This window comes from Egretta garzetta, unplaced genomic scaffold (genome assembly GCF_000687185.1).
Source record: "Egretta garzetta isolate BGI_Z169 unplaced genomic scaffold, ASM68718v1 scaffold15, whole genome shotgun sequence".
Classification (NCBI taxonomy): Eukaryota; Metazoa; Chordata; class Aves; order Pelecaniformes; family Ardeidae; genus Egretta; species Egretta garzetta.
In genome coordinates this window covers 1,081,143-1,096,906 of record NW_009259798.1, presented here as the reverse complement: position 1 = coordinate 1,096,906, position 15,764 = coordinate 1,081,143, and the positions used below count along the sequence as shown (strand labels likewise).

General features: G+C 39.2%; 1 protein-coding gene across 1 annotated transcript in view; it reads left to right on the top strand.

Annotated features, from left to right (window-relative positions):
• The window catches only part of MBOAT2 (membrane bound O-acyltransferase domain containing 2), a 109,493-nt gene that overhangs the window by 16,819 nt on the left and 76,910 nt on the right, over window positions 1-15,764 (top strand). The window contains exons 3-4 of the mRNA XM_009639784.2: window positions 12,787-12,874; window positions 14,986-15,073. Of these exons, the coding sequence (XP_009638079.1) occupies window positions 12,787-12,874; window positions 14,986-15,073 (176 nt within the window). The remainder of the gene's footprint in view (window positions 1-12,786; window positions 12,875-14,985; window positions 15,074-15,764) is intronic.

Genomic DNA, 15,764 nt, shown 5'->3' with positions numbered 1-15,764 from the left:
GGCTGGGTCGTAATTGCGAATGCAAAGCGGCGCGCCGCGCCGAGGTGCGTCTGCCAGCGGTTTTTAAATGCAGCGTTAGATAATAACGTGTGCTGCACATAATGCTGTCGGGAATTCGTATGTACTTTGTAGGCGGAGCGTTTCTGTGGTATCTTTTGTCCGGGTGATATAAAAATTCCTGAAGGTTGTTAATCCTGTCGTCTGCACAAAGCGTCAGAAGGTTACAAAATAAGGTTGGGAAACGGGGGGGGTTGCAGGGTTTAATGACTGAAGTTGTACAGAATGTTTGTTAATGGGGGAAGTGGCCTAGACTTCCTAAATCTACGGAATATTTATGAATACATAAGTGAAATAACCTTTAGCAGCTCCTCCTATAAATTTTGTAGCACCAGGAAATTTCATGTAAGGAATTCTTATTAAAAAAAAAAAACAAAACAAATCTCCATTGATGTATGAATGAATGAAGCACATCACCAAAAACAGTCTGTGCTCATGTGGAGGGAGATTTTGGTGGTTTGGTTTCACAAAATACACCTAATAAGTGATAAAAGTAACTGGACATGAAAGACAGAGGAAGGAGCATGTCTAGCAAGAGTTTTGGAAGTGACTGAACTGCATGCTCTTTCTTTTTTCTTCTCCCCTTCCCCCAGACACTTGTTTGAATGGAACCTTAGGTTAAGGGTACTCATGAAAAAGTATCTTCTAGAAAACTGACAAGAGTGGGAAGCTTCATTTAAGCTCGCTGTGATGGAATAGATGCCACTTACAACTTGCGGTGATACCTGTGTCCGGGATCAATGGCAGCACGTGGCTCCGTGCCTCACGTGTGCAGAGCGTTAGCTCTGCTTGGTGTGTACTGGGTGTTTATTTCCATAAAGTGTGTAGCTTCTACACGGCACTGTAAAATGAATGAGAGATGGCCATCTTTTGATGGCTGGTGTCGTATAATTATCTATTCATAGTAGCAGTCATAAATTGAATTGCTTCAAGATGTAGTGCAGCTTCTGTCAAGTTTATTTTAAATGTTGTGGATATGGCATTTTGATGATAATAGAGTTACTTTTTATCAAAGCCTGGAAGACTTCCCTGTATTGAATGTTCTGCAACAGACGCCCCTGTAAAGTCAAGATGTTTTTATAAAACACTATTTGAGCTCTGTTGAAGCTTTTGGGGATAATCACAATGGAGGGTGGCTAAACGCATGTTTAAAAGATTCATTATAAGCAGTTAAAAATCATACATACTTTGGTTTTAGATATCAGTGGACCCTACATAATATTAGGTCCAGTTGTGTATGAAGAGTACTGATTATGACTGGAGTATGAATTGAAGAGTTACAAAATTATGCTGCGCTGAGGAGAATGCATCTATAACTGATCAAAAAAAAAAGGGCAAAGTTAGATTTTTGTAACTTCTCAGCTTAAGAGTCTATCTTGATAGTAAGTTTGTAATACAGAAAGAGTGTGAAATGTGTTCAGCGTAATCAAATCAAAGGAAGTAAAGGACAGAATGAGGGCAGAGAAGAAAAAGTGCTGATACTCTTTGGTGTGTGTGCTTGAAGATTATGCATGACATTCAGTAATACTGTACGCATACTCAATATGAAAATGTAGCAGTTTTGGGGGGGAAAAAAATAAATGAATAAAGGTTTTCTGGTTGGTAGGCTGTTTCTACTACTTGATTCAAATCTGTACTGTGACTACAGTCATACCACTACAGCAGGCACTTGAAATGGGCACTCCAGAACAATAACAGCACTCAAAACTGATGGAGACGAATGGGTTTTGCTTCTCCACCTCTACGTTTCACTTTTCACCACAGGTAGATACTAATCTTTATATTCAAAATGTTGCAGTTGTGATTTATGATTAAGCCATTACTGTCTAATTATTCTGCTATGAAGTTTTAGTGAAGGCAAAGGCATCTACCTTTGGGAAGACAAGTCTGGGTAGCATGTGTCAATGTTACTCTGGATGTTCAAACAAGTGGATGAAAGAACCTATTGACAGTGAATGGAAGAAGAAATTTCAGTTAAAGGTGAAGCTGCTATCTCTAAGATTGAACTAATTAATCAGATCCACATCTGTGTGTGGATTGAGAGTGAGAAATGGGTTATTTTTTGACCTAATGCTTGGTAGAACTAGAGGCACAGATTAGTTTGAGAATGGTGTTGGTTATGTGCTAGTTGGAGGTCAGTGTAAAAGATGGAGGATGGCTGCTCCACCAGAGCCATCTGACACGTGTAAGAACAGTCTCCTCCTTTATGTGCCAATCTGTGTTACAGGAGAAAAGCTTTGTTGCTTTGACAGATTGCTGTTCCTAGACCTTTCTTCTTGGTACTAGAGCATAGTTAGCTATAGGAGCGGAGAAGAATTTGTTTCCTGCTTCTGTGTATATAGCCCAACAAGGTATTACGTGATAACTTGTCGCTACGTTAAGTCTTCCTTTGGCTCTTACTTTGTCTTGCACCAAGTTAACTGAAATGGCTGTTTGGAAAAGCTAATGCTTATTTGGTAGGCTTCTTGTTCCAATTTTTCTATTGTTATTTTCAGTCGTTTGGTGCAAGGGAAGATGCTTGGCGTGAACAAGAACCTATGACTATCTCTGTAGATTTGGGAAGGCAAACTTGCACACTTTTCTTTTGTATTTTGTTGCGGGCGGGGCAAAAAAAAAAATCACTCCTTGGGGGGTGAAAAGCCTTATAAGAACTATATCTTTTGGAGAAGCTAAGTTTGCTACTCAGCAAAGGTGACAACTGTGTCACCTTGGGTTCTTAAAGTTAATGAATGAGTGAATGAATGCTAATGTACCGCAGTATTCCTTCTGTCTTGTCATGGGAGAGAAGGAATAAAAGTAGTTACGGCCTTCCTGCCCCTGACAGCTAAAGAGAAGTATGAGAAGGATTATCATAAAAACTTTGCTGCTAGAGAATCACGCATTGCATAGTGCATCGAGGTTGCAATTTGAATGATTTCATTGTAGTTATGTCTCTTGCCTGGCCTTCTGTTTTTCGTGTCTGTACTTGCGTCATATTTACATCTCTGCCACTTTCTTCTTTCTTGGAGGTGAAGCCTGACAAATAGTGCAGTGGACCTTGGTCCGTTTCTAGCTCTGGCGCTATCTTGCTGATTGTCTATTGACAAATGACTTCTCTTGGTGACTTGTCAGCTTACTTGTCATTAAATTGGAGATCCTTAAATTTGCTTTGAGGTGAGAATGGTTCTAGGAGAGTAAAGCTTTCTTCTTGGCTTTAGGTCTCTGTGGGGTAAGGTGAGTTCAGAGAATAACCTTTGGTTTTATTGCTTCCACTAGAGGGAGCAAAATTTTTATCTGAAAATGGGCAAAAAATATAGGGTTGTTATTGCCCTTCATTTGCCATAGAAACAGATAAACTTAGCAGAGGAATAGCTGAGCAGGGGAGATAGGAGATCGACTACGACAATCTGTGAGCATCAACTTTTTGCATGGGCTGTCTGAGAGATTGATCTTGAGATCCTGGAGTATGGTCTGAACAACTGGATCAACTGAGCTAACTTCAGTGATTATCTCCTAGACAAGAGAAGAAAGATCATGGCTATAACTGCTAACAGTATAGCTATGTGAAGATGTGTGGACTGAATAAAATGTCATGCTTATGATTATGCACTCACTTAAAATCCAGGATGTAAAGATAAGAAATGTTTTTTCAACACAAGTGGGAAAAAAAAAGTCCTTGCTATTTCCACACTTGTCCTGTTTTTTTCACAGTCTGATTTTAGCTTTTATTTTAATAAATATGCTCATTTGTGTAGAATAAACATAGTTTTCTATGTGTGCCATCAACCTTCAAAGAATTTAAACCTACCTTTTTTTAATAAGAACAGGCATAAAAATCCAACTCCTCCTAAATGTGAACTGTATTAACCATATGAACTTCCTTAATTTAGGGATCACAGGCCAGTCTGCTGCATCTACATCTTTGCATAATTTTCAGCATACGCTTCCTTGTGCAGAGGGCTACCCGAGGTGCTTTCAACATGCCCTTAATGTGCTTGGTTCTGCATAGAAGCAATTATCGTTGACCTATGTTGAACCTTCGCATTTCACCTTGTCACCTTCAAGGAGAATGGGCAGGATTTTTTTTCCATGTATATATGTATATATATGTGATTGGCAAGATGTATCTGCAAAATGTTTTAACTTTATTTTGATGCTTTGCAGATGAGCTACAGCTGGAGGTTGGGTAAAAGACCTGGCTTGAAGGTGGTATAGGGAATCGTTTTGCTGACAGGCAGTATGCACCTGATTTGCCTGCAGGGAACATCTGGATGTGTCTCATAGTTAGTTCAATGTTATTTAAAATTTTGGGCATGAGTGATGCCTTGGCCTCCCTTGCTTTCTGCTGAGGCAACGTAACGTAGCCTCCTGAGGACTGAAATGTTTTAGTCTGATAAAACCCTTTTTGTCTAAACATGGAGTGGAAATCAAAAAGTTTGTCCTGTATAGCTGTCCAGAACTTAGATGGCCTGATACTTGTCTTAAACATTATGAAACTATAAAAAAGAATAAAGTGAAGAGAGTCCCAAGTTTTTCTTTTTCACCATTGAGTCCTAGACCCTTGTGTGCAGCTGTGAAGTACAGAGCAGTGCGTTACTGATTTTTCCTGTGACCCAGGAAACTTATGAGTAATGAGGTGAGTAAAAGTAGCATTCATGGGTGTGCTAAATCGAAACACTGAAGGTAAAGGGAGTGGTAGGATAAGAAAATTGTGCTCCTGCTTTGCCCTGTAGTTTCCTTATCTGCCGCTAGCAGCAGTCAGGAGAACGAAGGGTGGATAGCAAAGCATGATCTCCCTTGACAATAGATGGAGACTGTAGTGGGTGAAAAGAAGTTGGAAAAAAGTCCTGCTCTCTGTTCTGTATGTGCTGTGCAGAATTGGGAAAAAAAAAAAGAAGCTGGTTACAGTGTTGGAAAAAATGAACCATCTATTAAGTGATAGATTTAGAGCCCATTTCATTCAGGCTCATGAATATTGTTGTGAGGACATAAAATACAGAGCTACTTCAATTCTTTATTTTTTAGGGAGGCAGCAGTGAATTCTCATTCTGATATACTCTTGCTTGCTTTTATACTGTATGTGTTTTCTCCAGGTTTTTGTGAAGCGGTGGAAAAACTAAAATATAATTACACCCCAAGGTTTCTATAGTAAGCATCTAAAATAATCAGTCTTTACCTGAGCAGCCTGTAGTCACCTGCTTTGTTTTGTCGAATTGTTTTTCCGATCCTTAGGCAATTCATTCAGGTGGTGTAAGTGTGAACACTTACTGACTTATGTTTACCACAGTACAAGCCTCTTCTGAATTCAAAATGCAGTTCAGAAATTGCTACAAAAATACTGCAGTCCTGGGATGTTGAAAAGAGATACTGAAGTGCCTGAAGAACAGTCTGATAAAGAAAAAACAGTAAGGCGTAAGGAAGATGACAAGAGTCACTGACTGAGTACATGGTTACCGCGGTGTTGCTTTCTGTTGGTCTTTGAAATGTTACTGTTGTAAATTTGTTGTACTACAGCTGTGTAGCTTGTCTCCCTCTGTGGGATTTCTTGGGCACAGTGCTAACTTAAAACAAAAGTTCTGAAAATTGATAAAGCTGAAATAAATGAGTCATCTTTATAATTCATTAGGCTGGGTATTTGTTGACTTTAACTCCTGTTTACCTGTTCCTTCGACCTAATGAAGTGCTGCAATACATCATTTGCAGCCTTGACTATGGCACGCCTTCACTTTTATTATTTTGACTAACATGCACTTTTCCTCAGTAACAGTTGCCCAGGTTTTTTTTCTTGTTTTCCAAGCCTTTGAATGAGGGATCTAGACTGTGGGGTTTTATTTTCTCCTGGAAGGTGAGAAAAACTACACATACCCAGGTGAAAACCTGTTTGTTTGATGTGTGCATCTTTACAGTATTTATTTTACGAAGAGCGTTGATACAGTTCTTCAGTATGGATATTTCATTTTTCCTTCTTTCCTTGGGAAAGTTCTGTAAATGCGGCATTAGTTATCATTATTAGTCTTTTACCACTCGTTCAAGTGAACAGAGCTGTTTGGCAATTTCAATTTACCTGCAAATTTAGATAAATGCTAGTTATGCTTGCTTGTTTTAAACAATGTTTTTGGCAGCTAAGCCATCTTTTGCAAAGGAAAACATAGGTAGCTCTGCCTTTTATTCTGGAATATTATATCCAAAGGTGAAGAAGCTATTTTGGCTTGGCTGTAATGGTGTCATTTGCTGAAGTTGGGATTTTTGGTGTTTCCTTTTACTTCTATTTAAAGTGGCCTAAGTGGAAGAAGAAGGTACTCTTATTCTGAAACATGGCTTGTGAGCACACTGGTTGTATAACTACAGTATATTCTGCACTGGTAATGCTACCTATATAGATAATTCTTAATCTTTCTGACCTGCCTTCTGGCTGAGCAATGCTCTTGAATTTACTGCTTCCTGTCAGTCATTCATATACATATAATATATAGAATAATAATTCAGTGAAGACTAAGCCTGTCTCTCAAAAAGTGGACGGACACTCTAGGGTATAATGACTGGGTTTTATTCTTCATGGTGGAAAATCTAGAAGGAAGCTGAGACTACCATGAATCTGCAGGAATTTTAGAAACGCAGTGATGGCTACCAGATCTGTAGAAGGTCTAGCCTTAGAATATGTTAATGAATGATTATCTGTAGTGGGATTGAATGTAAGAAGTTAGATAGAATTATGCTTCCATATTAAAATTTTAAACGTTACTAAAATATTATCAAAGAAAATGGAATTAATTGGAAAAGCTGTAATAGCTTGAAGTAGTGCCCGTTACTTCTGCAGGTTGCTGTGTGGTTGGCGACTTTGTAGGTGGCTGATTTCATGCAGATGATTCCTGATTTGGCAAGAGCAGTAGGATAATAGACATGGAGGAGTAGAGACTGTCAGAGTTGAACAGTAGCTCATTCAAGGGAGAGCATGGTGAACTCCTTTCCTTTTTCTTTTTTTTTTTTTCTTTTTTTCCCCCCCATGGAGAACACTGAGAAGGTGCCTGTTTTAAAGATGGGGAACATTCATTTTACTTGCTAATTAGATTGACTACTGCTGTTACTGGATTTCTGCAGGCTATATGGACAAGAGTGTTACTTTCTATGTTTTGTTGCTTATTTTAAGATGGATTTCAGTTTCTCACATATCAGCAGAATATAATAGTACTGGGGTAGGTCTTAATGGAGAAAGTGTCTGTTTCTGGTTGCATTTGAGAAGGATACCTCCATAGATGTTAATTATTTTGCTTTATTTCTAAATGTCTAGGAAAGTGAGTAACTTTGAAAGTTTTTACAAAATTTCAGGCACTGCAGTGGTTCTCTGAGCATTACAATAAAACCTTGTTCAAATAGACATTTGAATATCTTGTATACTGCTGATACTCATGCGACAGAGTAGAGATTTTGAGGTTAATCAGTATGTGCATGTGTACCATGTGCATGTGATAAAAAGCCACACTTCTGAAAGCTCCATAGCTGAGTTGGTCTTTGTTTGGAACTGTGTTTTGCCAACATAATGCCAGGCTGTTGTGTTTTGACGTTGTAAACCCTTTTCCCCTGGTAGCCTGAGTTCTGCAACCCTTAACTGGGCAAACCAGGTTTTGGTCAACAGAGCAAGTGTTTTAGGTCCTTACTGTTTTTGAGGAGAGAAGAAAAAACAAAACACACAAGCAAAAACCCCAGGCCAGCATTCTTAGTCCAATTTCACCTTTGAACCAAACTTCCTAGATTTTGGCTATTCCTGTGAATAAATAGCTGTTACATGTGACAGCTGAGTATTTATAATGCTGAATCCTGAAGAGCCAGTCAGAGAGAACACCCTTGAGCTGACATCTTCCTACCCGTAGTGAATTAGTTTTGGTTGTTTTCACTATAAAATGTGTACATTGATGTTTCATTTTACATCTTTAGTCATACAGTTTTTCTTAGAGTAACTCTGAGTAATGATTTAGTAAGCCCTGTTTGAAAAAGCTTATTGGATTTGATGCTCATTTACTGCACAAACCAGATTACTAGTGCCTACATCATGTTCTTCATGATGCTCTTTGCTGTCTCCAGAACACTTGAGAATTACAAGCTAGAAATTGGGAGTTAATACTGGAAATAGAAATACTATTGTTAATGTATGTCATGACTGTCTTTGATGTTTCAGACTGAAATCAGCTTGGAAAGAAAGCATTCAGAATCTGATGAGTAAGTCTTTACAGCTGCCAATAAATTCATATGCAGATGAAGTATATTCATGAAATATTAAAAAGCTTTTGCCAGTGTTGTTAAAGTTGACTAACACAAATGGCTAGAGTACGGACTTCAAGGAAGTGGCTTCTATTACAGGGGCTGTGCTCAGAAGTCTCATCTGAAAATGAGTGTCCCTTCACCTCATGAGGTTCAACAAGGCCAAGTGCAAGGTCCTGCACCTGGGTCGGGGTAACCCTCGGTATCAGTACAGGCTGGGGGAAGAAAGGATGGAGAGCAGCCCTGCTGAGAGGGACTTGGGGGTGCTGGTGGATGAAAAGCTGGACATGAGCCGGCAATGTGCGCTGGCAGCCCAGAAGGCCAACTGTACTCTGGGCTGCATCGGGAGAAGCGTGGCCAGCAGGTCGAGGGAGGGGATTCTGCCCCTCTGCTCTGGTGAGGCCTCACCTAGAGTCCTGCATCCAGCTCTGGAGCCCTCAGCACAAGAAGGACATGGAAGTGTTGGAGCGGGTCCAGAGGAGGGCCACAAAAATGATCCAAGGGCTGCAGCACCTCTCCTATGAGGACAGGTTGAGAGAGTTGGGCTTGTTCAACCTGGAGAAGAGAAGGCTGCGGGGAGACCTGATTGCGGCCTTTCAGTACCTAAAGGGGGCCTATAGGAAAGATGGGGAAAATCTTTTTAGTAGGGCCAGCAGTGACAGGACAAGGGCTAATGGTTTTAAACTAAACCAGGGTAGGTTTAGACTGGATATAAGGAAGAAATTCTTTACAATGAGGGTGGTGAAACACTGGAAGGGGTTGCCCAGAGAGGCAGTGGAGGCCCCATCCCTGGAGGCATTCAAGGCCAGGTTGGACAGGGCTCTGAGCAACCTGATCTGGTTCGGAGTGTCCCTGCTCACTGCAGGGGGGTTGGACTAGATGACCTCTAGGGGTCCCTTCCAACCCAAAACATTCTATGATTCTATGATTCACATCAGGTACTGTATAAAGATGCAGTGACATGGTCTTTGCTATAAAGAACACACTACCTTAATGTAAACGTCTCCCATACTGATACTACCCCAAAATAACTACTGCTGCTTATCCTCTGTTTCTTCATATTTCACCCATGAAGTGAGATTGAGACTTCAGGACCGGAGTGTTAATTAGTTAATTTTCATCATGGAAGACCCTTGTTATGATTTGAACCAAAAGTGTATTTGAAAGCATTGCCACAAGAGTTACGAACTTTGAATTGAAAGAAGAATACCTGTTTTTTCCTGTCAGTTAGAGAAGAAACATTCTCTGAATTAATCTCTCAAGTGTCCTTCAACTTTATCAGATACCTGTGCCAGTGTCTCTGGACTCCTGTTTCTGACATTTTGCAATAAGTTGAAGAAAATTACCACACGCTTAGATTTTGATTCTTGTAATGGAATTGCTTTTTTCAGCTTTACTGTAGAAGTTGTTCTTTTTTTTTTGTTTTAATATCTGTTTAGCAATTTGCAGGAAATAGTTGGAAAATCGATCGTTGGTTTCAAATAAGTTATTCTTACTCTTCTGTTCTTAGTTGTTTGGCAGTAGGCAATTATTGGATAATTGTACAAGCTGTTTGTTCATTTTCTTTTATACTGGAGGAAGGTTAGAAGTTGGACAGAAGATCCATCTGTACTGCTATCTTGTTGCTGTGGAGAAGCACCATCTCTCCTGTGTTACAAGTGGTTTTTTGTGAACACCTGTAGATGTTTTTAATTCCCTCAGCTGACTGTTTTGGTGGAAAAGGGAAATGGTTTTAACCTAACTGGCAGCAAGACCAAGAAAATACTGATGTTTGAGAAACAAGGCATAACTGTGGCTTCATTAGTTGTGATAAGGTTTGGCAACTTCTGACAAGTATGTGTCAACAAATAGGACGCTTGGAGGGGTTTGTGTTTTTACAGTGTTACTGCTAATAAAATAGCCCTAGAGATTTAGAAAAAAATCAAAGCCTCAGCTTTAAGGTCAGTGCTTCTTTTTAAAGGAAATATACATTATTCTGTCCTGATCTCCTAGTTCTCGCAAGAGCTCTTTTCTAAGTGTTTTTGCAGCTCATATTCTAGAAAGTTTTCTAAAATGTCTTTTCTCTCTGTGGTTGTTGAAGATAGGGCTGTAAGCTGGGAGAACAGGAATGCTGCTCGGTGTACCTTGCTTGCTAGCCCTGTCAGACAATGCAGGAAGTGTTTGTGATAACTTTTGTTTCTGCAGTAGAGTGGTGGACGAAAAACAGCTGTAGACAGGAAGACAAGTAATGCTGGCATCTTGCAGCTCAGAAAAACTGAAGTCCATGGAGGTAACATACCATGATGTGGCAAAATGGGGAAAACCTCCCTAAATCTCTGGGTGCAGAATCATTGTGTCCACAGGTTCTTGACTGTTACCTATGAAGCATCTTGCATCTTAAAACTGTTGGTTTAGGCTCTGTGCATCAGGTGGGCTTCAGTGCTTCTGCTTCTATTTTGGTGACCTTTTTCCAAAGCCTATTTCATCAGCAATAAGATATAAAATGCCTCTTTTTTTTTTTTTTTATGAACAACTTAAAAAAGCAAAACCAAAAAAAAAAATCCCGCAAAACCAAAAAAAAATCCCACAAAACCAACTAGACAAACCAAACCCACACCAGATTTCATTCCTCAAAAGCATGTTATTGAGGCCACAGGCATTCATTGCAGTTAATAGGTTTGAGTACCTTTTTTTTCTTCTGATCAGAGAAGATTTGTTAAAAATAAGAAAATAGACTCACAAAGAGGAGGTAACTTCCAAAGAGTTTGAGTGGGCAGAAGAGAGAGTAAAATGCTGTTTTCCTAAATCTTAATTTGGTGCTCCACCTGCCAGACCATTGTTTGTAAGGTAATTTATTGCCCCTGTTGTATTTCTGAGTGCCTCTCAGTGCCTTGCTAGAGCTAGTAAGCAAAACTTTATGCAATAATACTGCTACTTCTTGGTGAATTGTAGGCTTTGTAGGCCACTGTGATTAATTTTTGCCATCCAGTTAGGAATTATCTATATCAGTAAAATTCCCTTGCTGCTTTTCTGAATGAGGTAAATGCCTTCTGTGCTGGGAAGTAGCAGGATTCTGGAGGGTTGGCTGCAAGGTTTGGCTTTGGATATTAACATATAGCTGATAGGAAGAAGCAGCTTAGCCTAAAATCTGAATTAGTGGATAAAAATTGCACAGCAGTATATAAAAATTAGTTTCATGGGAAAAGTAGTCTTTTCTATATTTTTTTTTTAACATGGACTTAAAAAAATTCTTTAGTGGTTTATTAAAGATGCTGCCTGTGTCAGTAAGTTGGAGGTTCCTAGCTGTTCAAATAAAATTTTTTTGCCAAAACCTCCCTATTGATGATTAAAATCCTTTAGCAGTCAGTGACCTTTTCCTCCTTTTCTTTTGCTTTATGTAAAGACTTGATCTCTCAAATGTTTTTTTAAAAAAAAAAAAATCAACTTTGTTTTTACAAATGTATGGTATAAATTACATTTACATTTTTTAAAAGACTAAAATAAATGTATTTTGGAAAGTTTTATTATAAACTTTCTATTGATTCTTCCACAGGTCATGCAAATGGGAAGTTCCTTATGTAGATAGTTTAATGCAGTTAATAGTATAATGGATTTGCATTTTATGTAGCTAGTCCAAACATTGAAACTGAATTCGTGTTCATGTTTTACTGTTAATTTGGCGCAAAGCGTGCCTGTAAACTGCACTGGATGTACAACTGGTCTTGCACCAAAACAGTGGATTTAATTTTTTAATAGCTACAATAAATGCAGCAGGTTTTGTTATAGTGTAGTATGTCTAAGTGATATTTAACACACACCTGCATTAATCATTGCTGAATAACCAGTGCTGATAATTCGCATTATCATTGTAAGTTTTTTTTTTTTATTCTTAAGTGCACATAAATTTCCATTACACGTTGTTCTCTGTATGGGACTTTGAGGTGTTACTGTCTAAGCTGAGCTGTTGATATGAACAGTACCTGGGGAGGTAAAAATCTGTGTTTGTTTTCTTATACATGTGCTAAATTAGAACTATTGAGGGTGAAATTTGCCATTCAATGCATCTGCATTAGAACCTTTTTCCCCTAGGAATTCTCAGCTTTAAGTTGATTGGGGTTTTTTATTTCTTCTATAAAACTGGAGCTGCTTATTGGAACAGGTTTTATGATTTCAGGGAGGCAATTAGAATTTGGTTCGAGGAACGAATCATGCTGGTTTTGGGAATGTGTCGTCTTTGTTCTTTGTGGGTGTTCTGCTCACATCTGGCCAGGTCATGAGGTGTTTAAAAGTTGTATTTTGCCCATACTCACAATGTTATAAGAGCTTGATGTAATTTTTTAGAAGGTACGCAAGTATACCACTCCTGCATGTTGAAGTTATTGTATATAACATTTGCCAACAAAATAACTGCTTGGTTAAGTGCCTGGTTTTCGTGGTATCTTTCATGATGATGTCCAGCTCTGTCCTTGTTCCTGCTCGCTTGGTATCTGAATGGCTGTTCCGTTTGTCTTTTAGGAAACCGGATAACTTTTGCCCTCTATTTCAAGACAAGTTGTGTATCTTCAGTTCTTCGTGTATCTCAGTGTGTGGACACAGTGGAGCTGTATGTCAGCTCTATGCTGGTCACTGTGGGTAAAGATGAGAGATGTAATTAGGAAAAGGCCGAATGTTAAATTTTGGCTTTGTTTACTTTGGCAAGTAGTACAGTACAGGAGGAGTGTTTCTGTGGAATGAAGTGGTTGGCATTGAGGACCCAACACTGATGCTATAATAATTTTGGTAAATACTGCTTTTGCCTAGGTGAGTCCATGGGCTAAATATCCACCTACCTTTGGAGCAGATCTTCTGGTTCAGTTTAGCTTAAAAGAAATCAGGTTTGTGTGTTAGGGCACCACTGTACAATGCATGCTAAAGTGTCTGAAGTGAGGATGACCAGGAGGCTTGCTTCAGAAAACCTCTCTGATCTGAACTAAAATGCTGTGTAGGTGCATGCACGCACGCATTGTGTTGCTGCTGAAATTGGAAGTAAATGGGGTGGAATTTGGGAGCCTAGAGAGTCAGTTTGTCTTTCTACCCTCTATAGTATTGGCAAGGGGTTAATCTTGTTTCCCTGTGGAAATGAGTACACATTGCTGATAGATGAAGTGGTAGAAATCTGTGCTTTGGACTGAAGCAGCCACAGGTAATCGCAAACGGGTAAGCTTTGACTTTGTGGTAGAAATGCTGTGTTTTCCATGTCTTTTTAAAATGCAAGCAATCAGATGCTCAAAATGTTTACCAAGTGAATATATAGCCTGTGATAGCAGATGCTCAAAAGACAGAAGAAGTGTCGGATGAAGATTACCCATGTGACTGTAACGCAGCCCAGCCAGTGATCACAAACTCTTCTGTATGAGCTCCTTCCCTTATTTGGAATACAAATCACTAGTAATCTACAGAGTTTTAGTGACCTGGGGACACAATGTAATGAAAACACGTCGTAGTGATGACTTTCAATTTTGCTTGCATTTTGAGATACTTCAGGCCTGATTTACAGGCATGCTGGATATTCAAAATAGCAGTTGAAGTTGTATTTTCAAAGCACAGCTCCAGTTAAAGTTCTGCTAAAAGTACTGACTGAAGAACTAGGCACTGGGCAATGAAAGTCAGTGGGCATTTATTTTACCTGTTGGGCTTTCATCATTGCGTGCCAGTCACCCACCTCTAGAACAGGAATAGGAATACCAATCTCATAAAGTTATTGCAGAGTTCACATTTATTTTATGTAGTCTTCCCATGTTATGGCGAGATCTGCATAAAGATGTCTATGGGGAAATGTAAGGTTTTTGCATTCAGTGTAGGATGCAGATGGTAAGCATTTAATGGGTCATAGGATGAGGGCAAAAACTGGGCAATTGTCCGTTTGCTGAATGAAGCAGAAATCCTGCTGGGGAAAATGGAATAAAAGCACCAGAAAGAATATTATCAGAAGTAGTATGTATAAAGGCTAACCTGAAGTTGCATGGCTTTCACATCTTAACTGCTACATAGCTTGGTTTTACAAATATGTATTTAAACCTTTGGGAGGATTTGATGTAATACCAGTCTGCAAAACCATTGGTGCTTTGTAATCTGCATTTCGGTTCATTGCAAGGTGAGTGTAAGGATTGGATTGGTAAGAATAGAGAAGGACTGCAGGGTGGTGTGTGAACATTGTGGCGATGCCTTTTATGTATCCACATATGCATATGTTTATGCGCTTTTTGGGAAGAGCATTTTAAAAATGCTCACTGGTAGTTTTGGAGTCACTTAAGAGGAAGGCTTTTGGAACAAGATTGTGTTGCTAGAGTTTAGTTGTGTGTTCAAAACACCAGCATTATGAGTTGACATCCCTGGAAGTTTTGCTTGGGAGATTGCCCTAAAGGTATGATATCCTGCATTTTATTGCTGTTCTCAAAATATTCTTGTTCGGGATGGTGTTTTGTTTTGGGATTGGTTTTGTTTTGTTTAATGAGCTACTGTTTTTTCGCATATGGATTTGGGCATTTGAGTAAATTAGCTAAAGCAAGAGCAAATGCCCAGGAAAGGAGTCAGCAGGTAGGCAGTGAAGAGGGAGCACCTTTCTCACATTCTCTTTGCATGTTTTTTATGAGGGTTTCCCACATTCCTAAATCTGCAGGCTCATCCTGAATTGTGAAAGTCAAGGTTTGAGTTTTTGCTTGTCTGTTCCTATAGAGATGATGATGATGATGATGATGATGATGATATAGGTCAGAGATGCCAAATCACTTCTGCCCTTTGCCATGGTAATAGTAGGAGCCAGGTGATGACTTTTCTTCTTCCCTTTGAGGGGTAATCTGAAAAAGAAGGGCACCATGAGACACCAGTTGGCAAATCATCTGTAATGCAGCCAAAGCAGTGATGTCTGGACGTTCAGTAAAACCAGTAATGCTAACTTGTACACTGTGCTACCACTTACAGGTATTCATGCCCATTTCTTCCCTCTGTCTCTTCACCTCAGCTTCACTGTGTATTTGTCCCAGTTTTCTCCTCGGTCTCCCTCCCCCTTCTAGTCTGTCTAGGGTGCAAGTTCCTTGGATCAGAAACGTGCTCTGTGGTATACATGGCATATTTTTGGAATAAATATCCCAAACAAATGGTGATACTGAATTCATAGTTAATTACTTTGGCTTTAATTTTTCTTTCTTGCCCTCTTTTTTTAAAATATTGTCAGTTTGTTTCCCTTTCAGTGGTTCATTAAACTTGACTGTTTTGTATGAAACTTTTCCACTAAATCCACAGACTCATCCCGAGTTATAAACCTCGCTTCGTTTCATTTGCATCATTGCTTATCAAGGAGAGAAAACAGGTCAAGTTATGCCCTGAAAGAATATCTCCTCATTAATTTAGGATTTTTCAAATACTGTGAAAAGCATAATGTAAATGTGGGAGTAAAAGAATGGATGGCAAAGTGTATGTGACGGTTTAGTTTAAGGAACTGCTCCTGTTAAAAA